The 22,930-nt window shown below is 54.1% G+C and overlaps 2 protein-coding genes across 6 annotated transcripts; one reads left to right on the forward strand and one right to left on the reverse strand.

The window, feature by feature from the left end:
- Positions 1–1,127: 1,127 nt before the first annotated feature.
- Positions 1,128–11,001, reverse strand: SGTA (small glutamine rich tetratricopeptide repeat co-chaperone alpha). Of its 5 annotated transcripts, none has more exons than XM_055804852.1 (12): positions 10,930–11,001; positions 9,625–9,779; positions 8,365–8,468; positions 8,078–8,162; positions 7,326–7,425; positions 6,086–6,190; positions 5,755–5,893; positions 4,863–4,925; positions 4,394–4,431; positions 3,270–3,359; positions 2,905–3,028; positions 1,128–2,587 (listed from the first exon to the last, which is right to left on the reverse strand). In XM_055804852.1, the coding sequence occupies exons 2-11, from the start codon at positions 9,722–9,724 to the stop codon at positions 2,914–2,916; spliced, it is 939 nt and encodes a 312-aa protein (XP_055660827.1). In that variant the 5' UTR covers positions 9,725–9,779; positions 10,930–11,001; the 3' UTR covers positions 1,128–2,587; positions 2,905–2,913. The 5 variants fall into 5 exon arrangements, with proteins under 5 accessions (XP_055660827.1, XP_055660829.1, XP_055660831.1 ...); XM_055804854.1 differs by having other exon boundaries at positions 10,949–10,971; XM_055804856.1 differs by lacking the exon at positions 10,930–11,001 and adding an exon at positions 10,477–10,500 and having other exon boundaries at positions 1,128–2,423.
- A 237-nt stretch (positions 11,002–11,238) lies between these two features.
- Positions 11,239–20,834, forward strand: THOP1 (thimet oligopeptidase 1). Its single transcript, XM_055804790.1, has 13 exons — positions 11,239–11,523; positions 12,072–12,275; positions 13,654–13,802; positions 14,266–14,373; positions 15,109–15,211; positions 15,368–15,528; positions 15,695–15,830; positions 15,934–16,300; positions 16,551–16,752; positions 16,858–17,044; positions 17,531–17,659; positions 17,972–18,108; positions 18,221–20,834. The coding sequence occupies exons 1-13, from the start codon at positions 11,421–11,423 to the stop codon at positions 18,377–18,379; spliced, it is 2,145 nt and encodes a 714-aa protein (XP_055660765.1). The 5' UTR covers positions 11,239–11,420; the 3' UTR covers positions 18,380–20,834.
- The last annotated feature ends 2,096 nt before the right edge of the window (positions 20,835–22,930 follow it).

Consider the following 22,930-nt stretch of genomic DNA (forward strand, 5'->3'; position numbering starts at 1 on the left):
CAGCACGCCTTCCTGTTGGCCGCGAGAGCCGCCCGTCAACCCACCCACGCCAATCCTAGAGCCCGCCTCGGCGTTCGGGAGCGCCATGGAATAAGGTCCGGGCGAAACACGGCCCGCGGTGGTGGTTCCGGGGCAGCGCCGGCCTCGCAGCGCTGTCCCGGGCGGGCGGTGCTGAGCGCCGCGCAAACGGCGGGGTCCGGGGGCGGGCCCGCAGCCACGGGAAAGCATCCTCGGGCCCTACAACCCCTATTCCTTCAGGTTCCCGCTGCTTTTAGTGAAAAAATCATGTTAATTCGGTTAAAAGAGCACAAATTGCTAGCTACAGAAAGCTCCAGGGAGAGCTGAAATGAACCAAAACCTAAAAGAAAAAAATCTTTTTTTTTTTTTTTTTTTTTTTTTGCTGTCAGCACACTCCTTAGAGGAGCTGGGAAATGTGGGAGCCTGGAAGGAAACCTGCCCTGCCAAAAGCAAGGCTGCCAGCTCTCCACTTCGGGCTCAGCCACAGGCACAGCGGGGTGGGTGCTACCCAGGGCTGCGGGCACCGAAACCGGCATCTTGCTCCTTCTGCCCCGTCCCTACACGGGCACTGCTCCCACAGAGCTGAACTCTATTATATAAAGAGTTAAAATGGTATAAAAAGGAAACAATCAAAAGCCATGAAGATCTACAGCTACAAAGGAATGAGGAGGGTAATGAAAGGAAACAGCACTGAAATTATCTGAAAAGGGAGGAAAAAAATGCCTATGGTTTCCTCCTTTTGGAAAATTCTTGGTTTTTTCTTTCCACACTATCCTACAGCCTAAACCTTTTGCTAGGTTACAAAAAAGCAGCTGGAGAGAACTTCAAGGGAGCAGAGGAAGCAGAAATGGAAAGAAAGAGTTCCCATTTCTGTGCTGCAGAACAGGAGGAGCATTTCAGCAGGAAAGAACAATTAAAAAAAATAAAATTGGGAGATGTGGATAAAACCCGTCCCTGGGCTGTGCCTCGCAGCAGCCCTGGCCCCAAGGGAGCAAAGCCCTGGCCCTGCAACAGCGTTGGTGGCGCTGGAAGCGGGCACTGCAGCCCAATGTGTAGCCCCAAGCACTCAGGTCTGGCTTCAGTCATCTGGGCAAGAGGGATAACAAAGAAAGTGTCCAAATATTTTATTCTTCACAAGTTACATTAACCACATATTACTTTATGGAGCATTTACAAATAATTTTCTTGATATTAATCTCCAAATATACCTGCTCACTCACACCGCCAGGTCTCCTGAAAGGGCGTTTTCCACCTCACACCTATCCACCTTCAGACCAGATGTTTTTCACCGAGCAGTCAGGCCACCAACACGCCTTCCCCACCACAATCAAACTACTTCAAAAAACAACTCTCAGGTCGATAGAAAAGTCTCTGGCCTCAACTAGCAACTTCTAGGGGAACTGGCCAGAGCTTTCTGTTCGCCCAAGGAGCGACACGGGTAATTTGAGGGGTGGAAAGCTGCAGGTCGCTCGAGTTGGCTCCAGGAGCTTCTCCCTCCATCTCACATGCTACACACTGATGCACAACCGCTCCTCGCCAAGCCCCCACCTTGAACCAGCAACCACTTGATTTTTTTTTTTACTATCCAAGCAGCATTTTTGTTCCTTCTGCTCTCTACTCAGGCACCCTCTATTCCTACCATTAGCACAGTCAACCAGGCTGATTACTTACATGCATAAAAGATGAGAAAAGCAGAAGAAAAAAAACCCAAACCTTTTAAACACCAAAAACATTGTATCTTTCTTACTGTCCACCTGACTAGTTCACAGATTGTATCATTCCAACAACATAGCCATAATTACTAAACACTAGACAAATTTTTGTCAGGACAGGGAAAGAACCCCAAGAAGTGTACCAGGAAACGCTCATGAGAGGGGTGGTCGCCCATGGGCATGTTCTTCCTGGCCAGTCCCACCCTCCCCCCCCACCCCCCACCCCCATCACATTTACACTAACCTTTGAGAGGTGAGCACCAAACTCCCGTGTATTAACAACGCTGGCAATGTGGCTACAGACCTGAATGAGAAACACAGTCAATCTAATCAACAGAAACCCTGTTCCTGGAAGCAAGAAGATCCCGTGATCTCCAGAGTGTTCAAATGCTACCGTCTTGTAACTGGCAGGAAGATTAAATGGGGCAGGACGGGGGTTAGGTAGGACTTGAACACTTCTTTGAAGTGGCACGTGGGCGGGAAAGTGAAGACGTCCTGTAGTGAAGAGTGCATCATTCTTCAAAAACGGGTTAAAAAATTCCCATGTAGCAAATAACATAGAAATGTAACAGTGTAGTTAATTTTCTGAGTTTCTTTAGAAAGACTGTCGATGCTGGTTTGTGTTCAGCTTGCTGGATCTTCCAGAAGACAAAAACTAATGGAAAGGCTGAGGGGGAGGAGCAGGGACGAAGACTAGGGAAAGAAAGCGTGAATCTGTCTTTAACATGCAGGTCATATAAAGTATTTTTCCATTATTATTATTTTTTCCCCCTCTTGGACACTTCCAACTCAAGAAATGGCAACACGCACATGGCTTCCAGTTTTTAAAGCAAAGAACATAGTTCCCACGGACTGCGCTGCAGAGACAGGAAGACAAGACATTTGCAAATTCAATCTTTAAGAAAATAAAGTGTCCCTTTAACCACCGTGAACACTAGAAAATGAAACTCGTTTGTCAGTCAGCGTGCGAGGAAAGTTCTCATTCACCACTCCGCAGGGCTGAGCCTTGCGCCTGAGGCACAGTACTAGCAGTACTGATGCAGAGAACCCAGTCTGCATGGAGGGGAGACACACCAAATCGCTACATTAAGGCACAAGTCCGATATTGCAGCCAAATACAGAAATTCCCGCTCAGCTGGCCACCACACAGCAGCACTCCTGGCTGCAGCCTCACCTGGAGCGCTCATTCCTGCTGATCTTCATTACTGGCACTTGGAGTTCGACTCCTAATCTGGCTTCGTAGCTGCTCTATTAGTTCAGGATTCTGCTGCTGCATCTGCTGAGCGAACTGCTGGCCCCTGAAGGAGAACAAGCAACCATCCTGTCAGCGTTCTCATACACACTGTCTGGGGCTAGGAAATTCTTTACAGCTGATTGCCAAAACTCTAACGAGTACTTCCCATCATCAAAAGAGGCAGTACTGCACCCAACATTTAAACCTTCCTCAACTGTTAATTTAAAGTTCCACTTCTGGTCAGAAAAAAACCCCAAATCCATTTATTGGCTGAGGCAATGAGAAACACCCAGCTCTCCACTCACGCTTGTATGAGGCTGGCAAGATCATTCGTGGAGGGGCTGGTGCCTGCTGCTCCCATGGTGTTGTGGCCACCTGAAATCATCCCAGACATGCTGTGGAAATAAGAGTCATTGCTCAGAGCAGGAAAAAACAAGCCACAGAGAAATTGTTTGGTTGACACTAGGAGGGGAGCGTCAGCATAGGGGGAGCACCTTCCCACACAGATTAGGAAGTTATCTGCAAGGGAATCTCCTGCAACAATTTTCCTTCCATTATCCGCAGAATAACTGTAACATTAAACTACACAAAACGTAGAAACATTTGTAACCCTGTCAGTTCCTGTAATGCCAGGGATTCCCTCTTTTTTGTGCAAGCCCTGTGTTATGTTTATTCAAAACACTGCCCTTCCTCATACAAACTATTTGCTTGCTCTGCATCAAATGGGACCTACTGACAGGACAGCCTGAACACTGATTCACTCATGGTGAACAGTCCAGCACACAAAATCCCTCCCACTGGAAGTCCTCGGGCTGTGTCTGGTGCAGAACCTCAGCCAGCAGCAGCGGAAGGAGCAGGCAGAAGCAAATGGAAATGGGGGCCGACATCCAGCTCTGTAGCCAGGCTGTCTCGTACGATAATCAAACGATCAGTTCAAAGTCTCTAACCCACTGCCTAGCTATGCTCTGTCAGGATGGTTGGGAGAGGTATGTACCTTATTAATTTTATGACTTAATATTATATAAGCATCTCATAAACATTGTGATTTGATCCTCATAACGCAGTAGCACAAAGAATGGAAATATGATCATTCTAACTGGGACGGAGCTGTGAACTCCTGTCTCCAGCTCACATAAATACTGTGCAGCAGAGCCAAACTGATCCCAAGCTTCCCAAACCCAATTCCAGTGCCACAACCTATCCTGCCTCCCTGCTGCAAACGTTTATACTAAGATCCCTCCAGCACAGTCCAGAGTACTCAAGATACACACTAGCTCAGACAGCTGGACTGGTTTAAAGGCTGCATTCTGTACTTCTGGCCCAAGCACCCTCCCACTGCCACCAGCCCAGACCTACTGCAAGTGCCAAACACACAGAGGGCCTCAAATGAGCAATTCAAAGAGGAAATTCAAGATGGGATCAAACTTACAGCTGTTGTACTTGTGGATTGTTCATTAGGTTAGATGCCTATTTAAAGAGGGGAGAAAAAAATGACACCCTATTTAGTCAGAAATGACTGGGTAGATATGCAGATGTTGTGCCATTCAACTACAAACACAGGGAAGGCAGAAATACTTTGAAACAGATCAACAGAACAAAAATAGCTAAGAGATGCACAGCATAACACACAAGACAAGGCTGGTAATGCAGAACAGGCACCCTTTCCCCAGCCAGCATATTCACAGGCTTCTCCTTGCCATAAGTCACTGGCTCTTCATTTGACCTTAATGAAATACAAGCACAGTTCCCACACAGCAACACCGAAACCACGAAATGAAATGAAACCAAGTCTGCTAAAGAGACACAGGAGCTCCCCACACCAGGGATCAATACATTTCATCCTGCACAGACCAACATGCTGACCATACAACGTGGCTGTGATCTCTGTCCAAATTTACCATACTCATGAAGCCAGGGTTGTTCAGCAAGCCAGCTAAATCAAATCCTCCCGGACCTCCAGTCTGTAAGAATAAAGAAATGCAGATGATGACGTCCTCTCACTTCCCAATGCACATTACAACGAACATTCATTAATACTCCCAGTGCAATCGGAATCCTTAAACCACAACAAAGGGAAAAGGCTCTGTCCATACCCTTTCCGGAAGCCTCCAAGTCACAGCCAGCCTCAGGGGATTAGGCTCACTGAGGGAGACGTCCACATTACATGATTTACTGATGACCTCTCTCACCAGCTGAGCCACATCAGCAATGTACAGCTGTAACCCACTACAACCACCAAATTAAACACATCCACTTGGTCATCTTTGTGCAGGGAAGTCTTTAGAATTAAAATCCCCTTCAAAATTATAAACTTCACATGTTCCTGCATGGAGCACAGCAGCAGGGCAGTCAGCAGCTTTCTGGCTAGGAAACCACCAGGTTTCATTTCTCAATAAAATAACCTTTGTAAAGAAAAATGCCACCCTTTTGGTATTGCTAACGGGTCACTAGAAATAAAAAAAAAAAAAGGCCAGCTTTTAGGAGTAGTGACTTTAATTAAGAAAGGCGCTTAAGGCAAAATTGCTGTTTCAAAACATTCCTTTCTAATCACTCTCATTTTCCAGCTCTTCCAAATGAGCCCAAGGTGACTGTGCTCAAGCAGTGAAGTTACCCTCTCCGGATTTTATTGGAAATGTTCACAGCAGGACTCATTAACTATCTGCATACAAGACTGGTATTCAAAACACAACCCAGGTCACCAAGGCTCTGCAGACTGCACCTGTTAGCATTTACAGTGAAGAAGCTTCCTTCTAATCTTACCCACACACAAGTATTATCTTCAGAACTTACTGGGCTAGGAGTCTCCTTCATTTTCTGTTCAGCTATTTTAAGGTTTGATTTGTACGTGTCGTTGTCTGGATCCAGCTCCAGGGCTTTTTTGTAGTAGACAACAGCTTCTGTGTGTTTATTTAAACTGGAGAGGGCCAAGCTATTAAAGTGGAAATAAAATAAAAAGAAACAGAGTCAGAGAAGCACCTGCAGTCTTTCGCCACTCCCAGCAGAGGTGAAAAATGAAGTATTTTTCCATAGCATTCCAAGGCAGAACACCACCAATAGTATCTCTGCCACAAGGCATTTAGAGGTTAAAATTCTGGCACAAAAAAAGCCTGCTTGCTCTTACCCCATTCTGCCATAAGCTTTGCTGTAGTTTGGGTCAATGCCTATAGCTCTTTCACAGTCTCTCACTGCTCCAGCATAATTTCCCAGTTTACTGTATGCAGCAGCTCTGGAAGGAATGGAGAAACATGGACAAAAAAACCCACTTAACAGCTGGAATACACTGATCAAGGTCATCCCTGTTCCCTCTGTGTAGTCTCCTGTTGCACAAAACAAAGTCAAATGTGAATTTGACACAAATCCAGGCCATATCTAGGTGAGCAGGCTGTTATCCAAACACCCAGCTGCACGTTCTGTTCTGACAGCAAATAAATCCAGGCTCTTACTTCTCCTTATGGACTTCCCAAGAGGACGCGGGGCTCCAGCAAGGCACTCTAGTATCACACTTGCTAGCTCAGTGTCTCTCGGCTTCCCTTATGCCTTGATTTCTTAGTCCTAACCACCGTTTCACCCATTTCCTCACACACTCCACATAAGAGGGAAAACTGTTTTTGAAGCCGTAATATGCTCATTCAAGCCTCAATCTCACAACTTTTACTGCCCAAAATCTCATGGGACTGACCCTCACGCAGCTAAAGCTAAAGCAAAGCTTGGCTAAAAGCACCAGTGGGATTTCCTCGCCCCAAGCAACGCCTCACCGCGTCACCAGCATGTGTGCAGACACATCACTCGCATAGCCAGCTGTGCGTGTGTACTCCCAATAAGCAGATAACTAAAATCCCGATTCAAAGTTTGTTTTATTCAGTAACTGTCTTCCCACCAACCTTCAAACGCTTTTGCTTAGAACTGAAAAATAGGAAATTTGCTTGCATATGCAGTTTTGCACACAGATAACTTACACAGTTCTGTTACTGTAACAAGCCTGCAGCTTATCTCATTTCACTCCTTTGCTTTTATTGCCAGACAGCCTCCCAAACCTGGGGTCTCTAGCCCACTTAGGAGTTAACTGCATGAAAGCAGATAGTATTTCTTGGCATCCTTATATCTCCCCAAATGCCTAATAGAGTTTGTTTCCACACCTTCATCCTATCTAGAGATGCCAGGGCACAGAGCTGGCAGGAGGCATGGGGAAGTGTGTCACTTTGAGCTTAAAAAACCCACACAAACAGCAAGCAACAGCACAAGCAGTTTACAGAATCATAAAAAAGGCATTTTGACCATTCGAGAGTCTGGACCATTAGATCTGCTAAGTAGTAAGAACAAAACCACAGGTGTACAAGGGTGGAGAAAGAGAGAATCAGTACCTGTTGCAGAAATAGACAGCATTGGATGGATTTAATTCAATTGCTTTTCCATAGAAAGACACAGCAGCTTCAAAGTTTTCTGCCTTCATTTGTTCATTTCCTAAAAAGATGGCAGAAAGGCTCATTAACAAGGGAAAAACGGGGACAAACAAAAGCAGCAGGCCTGGATCTATGTTCTACTTCAAAAAATAGAACAAGAGAGGAACCAATCACTTGCTGGTCAATCAAATCTTTTGCAAGTGCGAGGCATGTTCAGCAGCGAGATAGGGGACCAGTGCCTTGCCAATTCCAGGTTGCCTGATCCTGCAAGCCCCCTTAGCACCCTTAGCTGTCCTGCTCCTCAGGTACACCTGAGGCTTCCCCAAATCAGCACGACAACCTGAAAAGCACTGCAGCACATCAGCTGAGAGAAAACTCTCCACTGTACTTCAGCACTAATCGCGCTCTCTCACGTGGCAAAGAAAAGGCAACGCACGGAGGAAAGTGCAATGGGAAAGATGCTGTTCTACACAGCACGGGCTTCTGAGGATGCAAAAGAAAATGCTGACCCAGCTGTCTATCTAGTCTCTGTTGCAGCTAAACTATGCTAACCTACACACGCTCCTGGAGCACAAGCAGAGAAACAAGCAGAAATGGAAGGGTTGAGCCCATCTGCTTTTTCCCCACTCCAAGCATTCCTCAGGTGCTGAGCGAATTAAGCCACCCTCCCCATTACTACCTAAACCTCATACGCCAGCTCCAGGGGAGGTTACCTTCAGTCTTGAGTCTTTCAGCTTCAGCTATGTCGTCTTCAGAGGGGGTGATGGGCTCTGAATTTGTTCTGATGTGTTCAGGCTCCTTATGCAAGGAAAGGGATAATGCTGCAATAAGGACTTGCATCAAGATGTGCTACACCTCCCCCTTCCCAAGCGCTGGCTCTTCGAGCCCAATTCACTCCCACACGCCTCCGAGGGGGCAGCAGCCTCACAGAATCAAGCAGAGCTCATTGCTTTGGCTGCTTAAATGGAAACTCAGCACATATTTTAGGGCACTCACTCACCTTCCCTGCAGCAGCTTCAAATATTTCAGGAAGAGTCTGGGACACAGCTAGGCCTTGGTCTTCCATCGAGACCCCAAATGCTGTCTCCAGGCACTGGATGGCCACTGGACAAGAAGAGGCAGGTAATTAGCTTACCCCACTATGACTGAATACTTAGCCCTCTGAATTTCAGCAGAATTTCTTTCTGTTGAACATAACAGGGAAAAAAAACAACCAAAACACACATTTCCAGACTTGATACTTGGGTCATATCCTCAAATTTTGCCAAAACCTCAGATCTGGGCAAACCTTAGCTGTGAAGCTCAAGCTCCTGGATTGAGTCAGTCACAACTTCCATCCCCTCAGGTGACACCAGAGCAGGTGCTGGGGACAGAAGTTAACTGAACTGGGGCTTTACTAGCATTCCCACAGCTGCAGGTGGCAAAGAGCAAATGTTTCACTTGCTAGAGGGTGGCTGCTCTGAAGCACTGTGGCCACACAGAGGTGCACAGACACCAACCAACCACCTCCTCCCCTCATTAGGCACCTGGAAGCTGTTCCCAGTACAGAGGGAAACCTCCGTGACACAACAGAGCTCAGTTTCACAGAGTTCTCACACCGTATTTCACAGTCCAAAAGCACCAGAATTAAACCCATCCTTCCACCCGACACCCTCCTCCCACCCTTCTCATTCCTGCCTCACCCAGGAATGTACCCACCATTCTGCAGACGTGCCTGTGCTCTCTTTCAGGGGGACAAACGTACAAGCCAAAGACTAAAGCATAAGCTCCTTAAGCAGATCTTTTAAGATCAGTGTGCTCTTGTTACCAGTGAAGCCCTCTGAAAAAGCCTGTATAAACACTCCAGGGTGTGCTGTGGAAAAGCACTTTGATAGCAGAAGGGGAAAAGCACTCTGCAAGCATAAAACACTTCCGCACAATGACAGTTCTCACTTTACGCTACACAATCAGCCTCCTGACTCCACCTCATTTAAGATAAAACTTGTTAAGTCTCCAACACAGGGTCAGAGAGGCATTTGATCCCAAGTATATCCCTTCGTCAAGCTAATCTGCTTTTGACAGAGATAACAAGTAATCAACATCCCTAATGCTCTGGATACCTCCCCAAGAAGACAAATTATTTCAAATTTTGAGCAAAGTTTGATGTCTGGAACAGCCCAGCCAAGGAAAGGGCAGAAGAGAGTAACACCATCCAGATTTCCCCAAGCATGCGGCTGACAAACCTAAATGCACAAACAGGGGAGGCTGTACAACCACCTACCTTCCAAACTCTCCTGAGCATCTGGAGACAGACCCCCATTCTGTAGCTGGTCATGTAAAAACTGGATGATGGAATAGGCAAGGCGCTTCTGGTCTGCCATTCTGGGAGGCTGTCAGAAGTTTGTTTCAACTTTTTGTAACTTTTTTAAGAAATATCTGGAGAGAGAGAGAGAGAGAGATATTATGTGACTTGATGGTCAAGAAGTTAAAGAGCTTTTCTGCACCTCTTCCCCAGCATGAATGTGGAAGACAAGGGAGCGGCTCAGAACTAGCCAAGGCCTCCAGAGCCTTCATGAGTTCAGAGTTTCTCTCTGCTGTAACCACAACTCCAGGCCTCAATTCACCCTCATCAGGGCAAGCGGCTCGGCGCAGTCCTGCCCCTCCCAAAACATCTCAGACCGACCAGGACTGGACAAACTGAGCACTGAGGAGTTCACTGCTAAGAAACCACCGTGTTCTGCTTCCTAGAGCATAGTTTGATTCTGAAACAGAAACAAGGGCTGAAGCAATTTGCCGCTGTTAGCAGAGCTGGGGTTCAAGGCTGCCAATCCTCCGTGGCACTTGCCAGCCTAGCCTGCCAGAGGCCGATGGTAAGGAAGAGCAAGGGCCCGTGGCAAAGTGACCCCCATAACCACACGCCAAGGCTGGGGCTTCCCAGAGATCCCGATGCAGATCCCATAAGCAGCACAGATGCAGCTCCTTGCATGACGCTGCTGCTGAGCTGAAGTTCTCTGCCTCTCCAGAATGCTTAATTGGGTTTGTAGCACAGAAGACCACTCAGGGTGATTTAATAATGAAATTAAATTGTTTAAACACAAACTCCGTGAAAGAGAGCCCAACCGAGCCAACCCACCGCAAGCCACCAGCGCTGCCCCCGGCCCCAGCCGCAGACAGGCAGCACGGTGCGTGCCAGGCCGGACCCCCAGCCCCGGTGACCATCCAGGCCCGAGAGTCCGCGGCCCCCTGCACCTCCCCGCACCTCCGCCCGCAGCCCCCACTGGTGCCCCCGCGGAGGGAGGGAGGGAGGCCTGAGGGGCACGGCGGGCCCGAGCCACCGCCCCACCCGCGGCGGGGCAGCCCCACTCCGTGAGGGACAACAGCGGTGACAGAGCTCGCCCTCCCCGGGCGCGGCCTAGCCCATCGCGGGGGGCCCCGGGCCCGGCCCACACCGGACCCCGGGCGGGGGAAGCACCGGGTCCCGCCGCGACCCTCCCTCCGCCCCGGCCCAGCCGCTGCCCCCGCCACGGCCCGGAGCAGACGGGTCCCGACGAGAAACCCAGCCCGGCGCCCGCCCCGCCCCGCTCACCGGGCGCCCCGACACTCGCCTCAGCCGGGGCGGGCTCAGCACTGCGCATGCGTCCCGCCCCCCGCGCCTGCGTGCCGCCCCGCCCCCCGCGCCTGCGTGCCGCCCCGCCCCGCCCTGCGGCGAGAGTGCAGGCGCCGGGTCTCGACGCATGCGCAGTCTGCGCGGCTCGGGAGAGGGGCTGGAGGCCGGAATAGCGGCCGGAGGCCGGAAGCGTGGCTGTCGCTCCGCCCTGGTTTTTACCATAGAGAGGGAGGGTTGCTATGGGAACGGATGGGTGGGAGCTTTGGGGTGTCGCTCCCGGTGAGGCTTCGCTCCCGGGCCCGGGCCCCTGCCAACCGCCGGGCTGAGGGCCGGGGCAGGAATAGGGCTGTACATGTGGGGGCGGATGGGCCGCTCCCCCCGGCCCGGATGGAGTGAAGAGAAGGGGAGAGCGGCCCAGTCCCCCACGCTCCCAGAATGCCTCGGTGCAGCCGCTCTCTTTGTCCGCCTCTATGGTTGGGGCACATGCTCCGTGCGTGGGGTTGGCGCGGTCTCCTCCCGGCCTCGTCAGCAGACTGGGGCCTCCCGGCACCCCCGGCATGGCCCCCCCCACAGGTACTGGGCGGGGGTGGGGGGGGATGGGGGGCACCGAAGGGGCTGGGGCGGCGAGGGGAGCCCGCGGGGGTGGGTGGGGGAGGTGAGGGCAAGGGCGGGGAGCTGCCGTGGTATGAGGGAGGTGGAGAGTGGAGGGCTGGGGGGAGCCGGGGGCAGCCCCCCCCGGGCTGTGGGGGGTGGCCGTGCGCTCCCGCTGTCACCTCCGTGCCCCGCAGCTCCCGCCCCGGGCAGGGGACAGCCGTGTCCCCGTGCTGTGACAGCCACCCCCCTGTCCCGTGGGCAGAGGCTCCTGCCAGGGGCACGGCGGGGAGGGAGTCAGGTTGCTGTGAAGGGCTTGTCATGACTGAGAGGGTAAATAATGTCCGGAAAAGAATCCGGCTGTTGCTTGCTGCCAGCTCCCTGGTTCCTTACCCGCTTGCCCTTCAGCACGGTTTGTTTGCCAGGCCTCTCCTGTAAGTGCTTTTATCGAGCTTTAGCTGTCCAGCTGAATTTTTTTCCAGCCTGCATAAGGCTGCTTCTCGCAGACCGTTTCCCTGCCACATCCCCAGGTAACGTTGTGGACAGCCAGTCCCCCAGGCTGCTGGCAAACCAGCTAAGATGGGACCTGACTGCCGAACAGATAGAAAACATGGCTGCAGAGCTGACGGAGAGGACCAAGCTTGTGTACGACCGGGTGGGCTCTCAGGAGCAGGGGGAGGTGTCCTATGAAAACACTCTCAAGCCACTGGCAGATGTGGAAGTGGAATATACGGGTATGTACACCGAGCAGGAGGACTGGCTTTCTGGGAATCAGCATGTTGTTACTATGACTTTTTGGGGTGTGGTTTTTTTTGCCTTGTACTGTCATCTTTTTTCTTCCCTTGGCTCCCTCATTAGTATATTTTTGGGGTTTTTTTCCCCAGTTAATGTTTATGCAGCTAGATAGAAGTGCAAAGAAGAGAGTAGAATGGAAGAGTGAGTCTAAAACAAGGGTGGGGCTTTGGCAGCAGGGTGGTCTGCGGGAGGAGCAGCCAGGTTTTCAAGGTTATCTCCTGCTTTTATGTGGCAAGGTGCATTAGTGGGAACAGATAGCACTTTGGCAGAAATGGTTTGTGTGACCTAAGAAATCTTTGGCACTTTTCTAATTTTTTTCCCTAAGGCAGCAGACAAATGTCTCTCCACGTGCCTTGTTGAAAGACCGCTGTCGTTTTAGGGATTATCTGTAAAGTAACGTGACATGATGGCATCGTGCTGACAAACTGTGCAGGCTTTGATATATCTCTGGCTAATTATTTAAAACATTAGAGTGCCCAAGTCACACAACCCCCCCTCCCACCTCACAGCATCTGTTAGCTGTCCTGACCACCCATGTTGCGAGGTGTCACATCTGTATGAAGCAGAAGCCAGCCTTCAAGCCTCTTCTTCTTTCTCTTTTTTTCCCTAATATAAGAGGCAAAGCCCTTACTAAGCAGGGGTAATGTTAACTTCAGCAGAACTGTCAGCACTTTCCCTGGGCAACAGAGAGTAGCTGCCTGCTCACCTTCTGCTGGGTGGAGAGTTCTTGTGCCTGGAGGGCAGTGCCTTCTTGCTGGAGTTGTATTATTTGAGGTCTTGCAGAGATGGTGGGAGCATATGTTCTCCCTGTTTTCACTTCTAAAACGGAAATACGTCAGGACAGAGCACACCTGGGGTGTGGTGGCTTTTGAGGAGCATCTGCAGAAAAGGTGTGTCACTTTTAGCTTGGTAGCGTAAGGAAAGGAGTCACCCAACGATGCTGCCCGTCTGCCAGCATATAAGTCCTGTAAGTCTTCAAACTGTTGATCCCAGCTATAGCATCTCACAGGCATGAAATCTGTGTTGAGTTTCATGAGAGAGATGGGTTGTAGTGGGAAGTCAGTGGACAGATGCACTTGGCAGCAAGGAAGGGGTGAATGGGTGCTATGGGTGACTAAGTGCTCCTCAGGACAGCTCTGGGTTTGGCTGATGGCAGCAGCTTGCTTTGCTCTTCCTTGTGTGGGCGGGCAGGTCAGGCTCTGGGGCCGTCAAACTGGCTCCCAATTAACACAGGCTCTCTGTGTACACTCCCACTCACGAGCAGTTCTGGGACACGAAGCCATTGCCTTCACCGTAATCCCTCTTCTGTCTTTCCAGTCCGTCGGAACATGCTGGACTTCCCCCAGCACGTCTCTCCTTGCAAAGACATCCGTGCAGCGAGCACGGAGGCTGACAAGAAGCTCTCGGAGTTCGATGTGGAGATGAGCATGAGGCAGGATGTGTACCAGCGGATTGTCTGGCTCCAGGTGTGTGCCTGGGAGGTTGCTCTGTCAGTGATGTGCTGAATCCTCCTGGAATTACAACGACCCTTGTCCCAGAACTTAGAAGTGAACAATATTGAGTCAGGTCTGGAACTGAATCACTGCATGATCGTGGCAGAATGGTCCAGCTGTTAGTGAGAACTGGGGAGCTGGGATTTGAGGGCTCTGCCCCCCCTCAGGGCCTCAATTACCCCTTTGGTGAGATAGTGTTAGTGAATCCAGCCTGCCTCAGGCGGGGAAGGGGCTGGGTAATGCCCTGAAAAGTGCTTTAACACGGTGCAAAGGTGACACATTTAAAGCAGCGTGGTAGGAACTAATGCATCAAACCAAAGCTGTCTTGTGAGGTGTTTCCATCTGGTGTTATAATAACCCACAACTCCTGTTGGGAGCCAACTTTCTGCCACACCTGATCCTGCAGTTCCCTGTGCTCATGGGTTTTGTTTTACAGGAGAAAGCTGAGAGCGCTTCGCTGAAGCCTGAAGCAAAGAGATATCTGGAGAGGCTGATCAAACTGGGTAAAAGAAATGGTCTCCATCTCCCTGAGGAAACACAGGAGGTGAGATCACAGAGCTTAAAGGAAGCATGGGTAGAGGAATCCTTGCAGGGCTGGCAGGACAGTGTTAGAGCAGGGTACTGAGCCTCAGACTCTTGAATTTTGCCCCTGATTCCTGTGACTTTGGGTGCGTTGGGTGATGTCTGTGCCCCTCTTTTCCCTTTCCATTGAAGGGGATGACATTTACAAGTGGGATCAATGCTGGGAGTTGAGGGGCTCCTGAGAAATTGCAGGTGGTGCTGTGCAGGTCAGGAGTGGAAGTAGCAGCTGGTCCCCTCATGCGAAGGGGTAGTTGGGGAAGGTGCCCCACTGGGGCTGGGGTTGGGGTGAGCGGGTTAGTGGGGGCTGAGCCGCTCAGGGTCTCCCCTCTCTTGCCATGCGCCAGTGGCTCGGTGAAGGAGCTCAAAGCTCGGTTAAAAATAAAATAAAAGAGAAGGTGAAATGAAATAAGGCTAGAGGAGGTTGTTGCTTAAACACCTGCAGCTCCTGAGCTGGCAGGAGACAGCTAGGACCTTGCTGAGGTGGCTGCTTTCCTACCAGGTGTGATCAGAGGGAGCCTGTTCTATACTGAGAGCTCAGTGCCTGCATGCAATTAATTCTGCAACGTTGCGTTTGAATAAAAGCCAAGTGCAGACTGCTGGGCAACTCGGCAGGCAGGCTGCTGGCTGGAGACAGTGAGCGATGTTGTTTGACTTCTCCCTTTGGACTGACTTTTCTCTGTTCATCTCTGTTTTAAAGAAAATCAAAGCTATTAAGAAAAAGCTGAGTGTCCTTTGCATAGACTTCAACAAGAACCTCAACGAAGACACCACCTACTTGCCCTTCTCGAAGGAGGAACTAGGTAGGGAGCACTCAGGCTTATTTCTATGCTGGTGTGGTCCCAGGTGTCTGGATTCCTCTGGCCAAGGAGCTGGAGCCTCTTCCTGTGCTCAATCCCAGAACTGGTATTTCTGGAGAGGCCAGGGCTTTCCATCAGTCCTGTCTGCTCTTTTCTCAGGGGGGCTCCCTGAGGACTTCCTGAACTCCCTGGAGAAGACAGAGGATGGCAGGCTGAAGGTCACCTTGAAATACCCGCACTATTTCCCTCTCCTGAAGAAGTGCTACGTGCCCGAGACGAGGCGGAAGGTGGAGGAAATGTTTAACTCTAGGTGCAAAGAGGTAGGTGGGCCTTGCTGCATGCCAGCAGGGCCAGATCAGATGCCAGGTCAGGTCCAGGCACCAAAGGAGTCTCCTCTGAGATTTGTGCTTCTTCCCACACTGGGGCTCGTGCTTCCTTTCTCACCTGCGTACCCCATTTCACTCTTTGTCTGACTTGACCTTGCAGGAGAATTGCTTGATCCTCAAGGAGCTGGTGGACTTGCGGGCTCAGAAAGCCAGTCTGCTGGGCTTCAGCACGCATGCAGACTTTGTGCTGGAGATGAACATGGCTAAAAGCAGCAAGACAGTGGCTGCGTTCCTGGGTACGGTGCTTGGCTGTGGGAGGCAGGAGCAGGAGCACTTGCTGGGCGATGTTTGCCGCTCTCAGCCCCACGGAACTAACCCTGCCCGCCTTGGCTTTCCTAGATGAGCTGGCACAGAAGCTGAAACCCCTTGGAGAGAAGGAACGGGCTGTGATCTTGGACCTGAAAAAGAAGGAGTGTGAGAAGCGTGGCCTGGAGTTTGACAACCGCATCAATGCCTGGGACATGCGCTATTACATGAACCAGGTGGAGGAGACCAAGTACAGCGTGGACCAGAACCTGCTGAAGGAGTACTTCCCCATGCAGGTGGTCACCACAGGCCTGCTAGCCATTTACCAGGAGCTGCTGGGGCTCACTTTCCATCTGGAAGAGAAGGCTCAGGTCTGGCATGAGGACGTCCAGCTCTACACGGTGAAGGACACCTCCTCTGGGGAGACCATCGGCAAATTCTACCTGGACCTGTACCCACGGTGAGGCCTTGGGCCAGGTGAAGGGAGGGAGGGCTGGGGCAGTGGGAGGGGGAGCCTGCTGCGTGCCTGGGGCAGAGGAGCGGCTGTCCTGCTCCCAGATGTGTGGCTGTGCAGAGGGAGCGCTCTGTCCTGAGCAGGGCTCTCCAGGGAGCACGGGGTCACCAGGGGCTTTTCCACCTTGAGTGGGACCGCAGTGGCTCGTGGCTGCCCGTGGGGCAGGATCCATGTAAGTCTCCTCTTCCCGACCTAGGGAAGGGAAGTATGGGCACGCTGCCTGCTTTGGCCTGCAGCCGGGCTGCCTCTTGCCGGATTCCAGCCGGCAGATCTCTGTGGCTGCCATGGTGGCCAACTTCACCAAGCCCACGCCGGATGCACCTTCCCTACTGCAGCATGATGAAGTGGAGACGTACTTCCATGAATTTGGGCATGTCATGCACCAGCTGTGCTCTCAGGTAAAGGCTGGCTGAGCTGGCAGAGGTTGGTTTGTTACCTTTCCCCTGTCATGCTTTCCTGTGGGATTAAGTGATACCCTGCTCTGAGCTTGCCACATCTCCTAGGCGGAGTTTGCCATGTTCAGTGGGACGCACGTGGAGCGGGACTTTGTCGAGGCACCATCACAGATGCTGGAAAACTGGGTGTGGGAGAAGGAGCCACTGCTGCGCATGTCCAGGCACTACAAAACTGGAAGCCCCATCCCTGATGAGCTGCTGGAGAAGCTCATTAAATCCCGGCAGGCAAACACAGGTTGGTCCCTGCAGAGGGAAGTGAGAGCCAGTGAAGAGGAGCTGGAGGGGAACGAGGGCTCTGCTGTCCCCAGCGAGGGCAGAGCCTTGCGGTGGGGAGTGGAAGGGGACCCTGAGTGACCTGCCCACTGCCTCTCCCTATGGTGCTGTGGGGACCAAGGGAGCTGGGGGGAAAGGAGCCACATTTCCCTGCCGCTCATCTGGGCTGAGCGAGGGTGTCGTGGCAAGGCGTGCAGCGGGCTGGGTGGTGACACGGTGAGAAGAGGTGGCGGGGAAGGCAGGGATTATCTGCAGGCAGGAACTTGGCTCAGGCCTGAGCGAGGTGCCGCTGAACTGGGCTGGGCTGGGCTGGGGATGCAGGTCAGAAGTTGGGTGTGCGGAGAGCAAGGGGAGCCCCACCCCCCCCGCCTGCCCTGCTGCAACCCAGCCTCGGAGATTCCCTTGCGTGCAGGCAGGAGCTCAGTTTGCCTCCTCCTTCTGGGAACAGGGCTCTTCAACTTGCGTCAGATTGTCCTAGCCAAGGTGGACCAGGCGCTGCACACCCAGACAAAGGCTGACCCCGTGGAGGTGTTTGCCCGGCTATGTGAAGAGGTGCTGGGCGTCCCTGCTACCCCAGGTACCCAAGGGCTCGCGGGTCCCACTCTCGCTGTCTCTCTAGGTCTGGCCTGCAAGCTTGGCTCAGCAGGTTCTTTTCAAGGCTGGGGCTTCAGGCTGGCTCACTGGGGACAGTTTCTGCTGGCTCCAGGAAAAGCAGGGCTGAAACAGTACAAAAATAACTGGAAAGTTCTTCCCTGTTTCCCCTGGGATTGTGAACAAGCTGACCCAGCGCCTGCTCTGACATGTTTGCAGCATGGAGGAGTTTTTCCATGCTGTGAGTGGTTCCAGCAGCGTTTCCCGTTAAACCTTCTTCCTGTCCTTCGCCACTAAGGTACAAACATGCCTGCTACGTTTGGCCACTTGGCCGGAGGCTACGATGCCCAGTACTATGGCTACCTCTGGAGCGAAGTGTACTCCATGGATATGTTCTACACGCGCTTCAAGCAGGAGGGAATCATGAACTGTAAGGTAGGGAGGACGTCCCGTGCCGCCGGGCTCTTGGCGCGTGGCAGGGGCTGCAGGAGCCGGCAGTGTCTGCGGGAGGGCAGGTGTCCTACGTGTACCTTCTCTCTGCTCGCAGGTGGGCATGGATTACAGGAATTGCATCCTGCATCCTGGCGGTTCCCTGGATGCTTCCGACATGTTGAGGAAGTTCCTGGGCCGTGACCCCAAGCAGGACGCCTTCCTGGCCAGCAAAGGACTGAAGGTGGAGAGCAACTCGCTGCCTTCAGCCTGCTGAGAAACTGCTGCAGCCCGTTTTGAGTCAAGCCAGCTCCTTTGCCTACGCACCCGTCCCCTCAGGCCGAGCGACAGCCGGTACTTCTGTCACCAATCTGTCACCAAACACATCCTGGGCCAATCCCTGCCTGGAGCTGTTCCTCCAGGATCCTGCTCCGAGCTCACCCTGGGCTTCGGGAGCTGGGTTCGGCCCTGGTCCAGGGCTCTGCGGTGACAGCTCTGCGAAGGGACCTGAACGGCCTTTGCCACCCCACCCCCCCCGAGGGGGATGGGGCTGTCGGGAGCCCACACAAATTGGCTGAACTTTGAACCTGATTTCTGCACCAGGGTGAGTTTCAGCCTCATTTATAGCCAGGGAGGAGAGGGAGAGGAGTTATCAATCTTGAGTCATTGTTTTTAAATCCCTTCTTTTTAAGAAACGAGACTTCCCACTGGGCTGGGCTTGTTTTGTGCCCCAGGGCAGACTTAACTGTTCTGAGCATGAAACAAGTTGCGTTGGGAGTCATGCTCTCCCTGTCTTTGGGCAGCTGGTGGCTGTGGAATAAAGATGGGGAGATCCCAGAGCTTAAAAACCGTTGCATTTACTGGAATGTCCTGCCCTGAGTCCCTCAGACATTCCTGCCTGGGCAGCGGGCCTGGGGGAGGGCAGAGATGGCTCCTTGGGAGGTTGTGCCTTCCGCCAGGGACTGTCGGAGCTACTGGGACCCTGTGGCTGGGGCTGTCTTAGGGTGGCCGATGCCTTCTGGGCTCAGGTCATAGCAGCAGCGGGTGTGTTGCTATTGCTGTCATCTCTAAGCCAGGGTGGGACAGGGGAGGGCTTGTGCTTTAAGAAAAAAAAAAGCCAACAAACAACAAGCGGACAGCTTCAAACAACACGGATGCCGGGGGATAAAAATACCGCGTGGGCTGTGTGCCAGGCCTTGAGCGGCTGGGCTCTGGGTGCAGTGCCGGGCTGGGGGACGGCAGCCAGCCCTTTGCCCAGCCTTGGGAGCAGCCAGGCTGGTGCCACCTGCCCACCCAGCTGTTCCCTTGTCCCCAAGAACCCTAAAACTGGTGCCTGCGTGGTGCAGGGCCAGTGTGGCATGGCGTGCCTCCCTCCCTCTGCACTGAGCTGCCCTCCTGCCTGCTTGGGCACATGGGTCATGGGTTGGAGCTGCCTGAGGCGAGCACTGACCCCGAGGGCAAAGGCTCATTTCTGGGTTTGCTAAAGGAGGCATCGTGTGTGGGCTGGGAAAGGTTTTTAGCAGCGAGTGTGCAGGGCAGGCGGAAAGTTGGCTGCTTCCTCAGTAGCAGAGGGGAGCTGAGGACCTTTGGAAGGAGCTGCGAGCTCCCGCTGGCGTGAAGCATTTGTGGCGATGGGGTGCTGAGAGCAGATCTCATTTTCTGGTGTCCCACCCTACCTCCAGCCTCGGGCGCTTTGCGTGGTGCCCTTTGAGGGCTGGGGGATCAGTCCCTGCAGCTCCTCTGTGGTTTGAGCACATGGGGAGTGCCGGCGAGCGGCCGAGTGCCTGCGCTCACAGCCACCGTCCTGGCCCCAGCCAGGGCTGCGGGTGGGAGCTGCCGTCCCTCCCCAGGGTCTTGTGCTGCAGCTTCCTCCCTGGCTTGGGCTGTTCCCTTTGCTTCTCCTCTTCCCTGGGTCACATCACCAGAGCGGCTCTGGGCCGCTGATGAGAGCGTTGGAAGAAAGCTCGCCCCAAGTGCAGACTAAGTCATTGCTGCCACCTCCCTCCCCCAAACCACCCCCCTGGTGACACAGAAAAGCCGGTGACACCTTCCCTCGCTGATCCCCTCTTGTGCTGACCTGGGGACAGGTCCGTAAGCAGCGAAGCGGCTCCTTGGTGCTTGCTGGGGCCATGTTGAGCATCTTGTCTTTGTCCCCACCCTCTGTTTTAGGCATAGATGAGTGTCTGTCCCGGGTGCTGGCTGTGCAGGGCCAGGCGCTCTCGAGTTGACGCTGTGGTTGTTTTAAGTGTCATGTTTTACTGAGCTTTCAGTGTTTTCTTTCAGACCTCTTCTCTCGAGGGAGAGAACTGAAGCTGAACAGGGAAACCACGCACTTTCCTCCCTTCCCAGGCCATAGCTCACTCTGTTCCTCCCTCCTGTGACCCCTGCCACAGGTGGCACGGTGAGAGGTGCTGCCGGAGTAGCATGGGGGAACCGGTGCCTCTCCAAGCGCTCCGTGCCTCGTGCACGGGTGATTCCCAGGAGCAACCTTGGAGCTGCACCTTTTCCCTCAGCTCCTCGTCCCCATCCCGTCCCAGGCTGGCAGGGAAGAGAGGCCCTTTTTGGGTTTGGGTTTTGTTTTTTGGGTTTTTTTTTTCCCCTCTGTTAACCTTTTCTAAGGGCAAACTGGTGTGTGTGTGTGTGCCGTTCATAATGGTCACGTTCCACCCTGCTTGTTTCAATGACTGGATTTTAGACTGTTCCTAGCACTAATAAAGGTTTTCCTAAGCGGGTGTTTGTGTGGCTCGGGTCCGGCCAAGGAAGCTGCTTCTTCGTGAGGGGGAGAGGGCTGCCCCCCAGGGTGGCAGAGGGGTGATTCCCGGCACTCCCAGCACAGCCACCCCCTCACCAGCGCCATGGCAGCCCCCCGCAGGAGTCTGCACCCTGGGTTCTGTCCTACGAAGATGGGCGTGGAGTGGCAGGCACGGGGTGGCAGCCTGTCCGGCGTGAAGCCCTGGGGAGCGAGAGACAGTGACACCCCCTGTCCCCCACCGTGCCCCTGAGGGCCATGCCCCCCCCACCAGCCCCACACCTGGGTGAAGAAGCTGTAGTCCAACATGTCACGCAGGCTGGGCCGTGCCGCAGGATTGGGGGCCAGCAGGCTGGTGAGGAGGGTCTGGGCGCAGGGTGAGAGATGGGGGGGCAGCGTGTACCGTGCCACTCGGATGCGCTGGTACAGCTCCTGCCGCTGGGCCGCCTCGAATGGGGGGCTGCCTGTCAGCGCCGTGTACCTGGGGGAGGGGGCGGTGGGGTGGCTGCTCAGCAGGGCCACGAGCACCCCACTGCCTGCTCCCTGTGTCCCCACTTACATGGCACAGCCCAGGGCCCAGATGTCCGAGGCCACCCCATGTCCCTTGCGGTCCAACACCTCTGGGGCCAGGTGGCTGGGGGTCCCACAGAGCGCCCTGGGGAGACAAGCAGGGTGACCCCCTGTCCCATAGCACCCCCCCACAGCCCCACAGCCCCACTCACCCCCAGCGCTGCCCTGCTGGTGCCACCCGCTGCGCCAGCCCCAGGTCTCCGATCTTCACCTGCATCTTCTCAGTCACCAAGAAGTTGCCTGCGGAGGGAGATGAGCTGGAGCGGGGGCGGCGGGGGTCACCCTCCCACCACCCCAGCTGCCCCACGCACTCAGCTTGAGGTCCCGGTGGACGATGCCCTGTCCGTGGAGGTAGCGCAGCCCTGAGATGATCTGCCGCAGGTAATACCGCACCTCCGGCTCCGTCAGCCTGCCCCGGGCCCGCACGATGTGGGCGAGGGACTGGGGACAGAGTCAGGAGCCAGCGTGGGGCCAGGTGAAGCCGCAGCGGGGGACGACTCGGGTTTGGGGGGTCGCTGCTCGCTCACCCGCCGGCTGCAGTATTCCAGCAGCAGGTAGATGTGGCTGCGGTCAGCGAAGTGATGGTGGAGGTGGACAACGTGCCAGTGGCGCAGGCGGCTGTGCAGCTCCTGCTCCCGCTCCACCTGCATCGGCACGAGCCCGGCAGCCCCCCCGCGGGGAACCCTCTGGATCTGGGGACCCCTAGCACACACCCTTGGGGAGACAGGGATGGGAACCCACCCAGCGACCCCAGAAGGAGGGAGAAGGGGCAAGCAGGGGCTCTGCAGGGTCCCTGTAGGCGCTGCCCCCCCCCCCCCCCCCCCCATCCCTGGAGACTTTCTGTGTGTTGTCCCAGACTCACCCTCTTCCCGATGCCCACCGCAGCCAGCCGGGCTCGTGGGATGACCTTCGCTGCGTAGACCCTGCCGCTGGACACCTCCATCAGCTGGTAGCAGCACCCAAAGGCACCCTGCAAGGATGGTCCCTCAGGAATGAGCCGCTGGCACCCAGGGCGAGAAGCCACGGCAGAAGTGGGTGCTGGGTGTCGGGGTGCCCAGCTGCGGGCCCTTCCCAGGGGGCCGAGGAGCCCAGGGGACCCGGCTGGTGCTGCCCCAAGCCCCCCATCTGCTCTGCCACTCCCCCTGCCTCAGTTTCCCCTTCCCTGGAGGGGATGTAGTGGGTCCCCCTCAGAGCAAGACACCTCGGGGACCCCCTGCAGCCCTGCAGGATGCAGGTGTGTGACACCGGTGGGTGCCCAGCGGGGAGGGGGTGCTGGCTGGGGTGAGGGGCTGTGTGGGGGTGCAGGGATGGGGCGGGGGGGGGGTTACCTCTCCCAGGAGCAGTCCGCGCTTGTAGAGCATCCCGCTGCCTGTGTCCTGGATGTACCGTGCGGGGAGTTCATCCCCTGCGCACCCCGGGCCCATCCTGCCCACTCTGCTCTGCCCTGGGGTTGGGGCACCCCAAGGGACACCCCCACCCTGGTGCTGTAACCCCTTCAGCTCCGGGCTG

The sequence above is a fragment of the Falco peregrinus genome, chromosome 5 (assembly GCF_023634155.1).
Source record: "Falco peregrinus isolate bFalPer1 chromosome 5, bFalPer1.pri, whole genome shotgun sequence".
In the NCBI taxonomy this organism is placed as follows: Eukaryota; Metazoa; Chordata; class Aves; order Falconiformes; family Falconidae; genus Falco; species Falco peregrinus.

Bases quoted from the DNA above. Each gene is read 5' to 3' on its own strand.
- SGTA (XM_055804852.1), bottom strand. From the start codon at position 9,724: ATGGCAGACCAGAAGCGCCTTGCCTATTCCATCATCCAGTTTTTACAT. The intron at 4,926-5,754 runs GTAAGTTCTGAA...TTATTCTTACAG, and splicing joins TGAAGGAGACTCCTAGCCCA to ACTGGAGGTCCGGGAGGATT. The intron at 3,360-4,393 runs GTAAGTTTGATC...TTATTTCCACAG, and splicing joins AATCCACAAGTACAACAGCT to CATGTCTGGGATGATTTCAG.
- THOP1 (XM_055804790.1), top strand. From the start codon at position 11,421: ATGGTTGGGGCACATGCTCCGTGCGTGGGGTTGGCGCGGTCTCCTCCC. The intron at 15,831-15,933 runs GTACGGTGCTTG...TGGCTTTCCTAG, and splicing joins GACAGTGGCTGCGTTCCTGG to ATGAGCTGGCACAGAAGCTG. The intron at 17,045-17,530 runs GTTGGTCCCTGC...TTCTGGGAACAG, and splicing joins ATCCCGGCAGGCAAACACAG to GGCTCTTCAACTTGCGTCAG.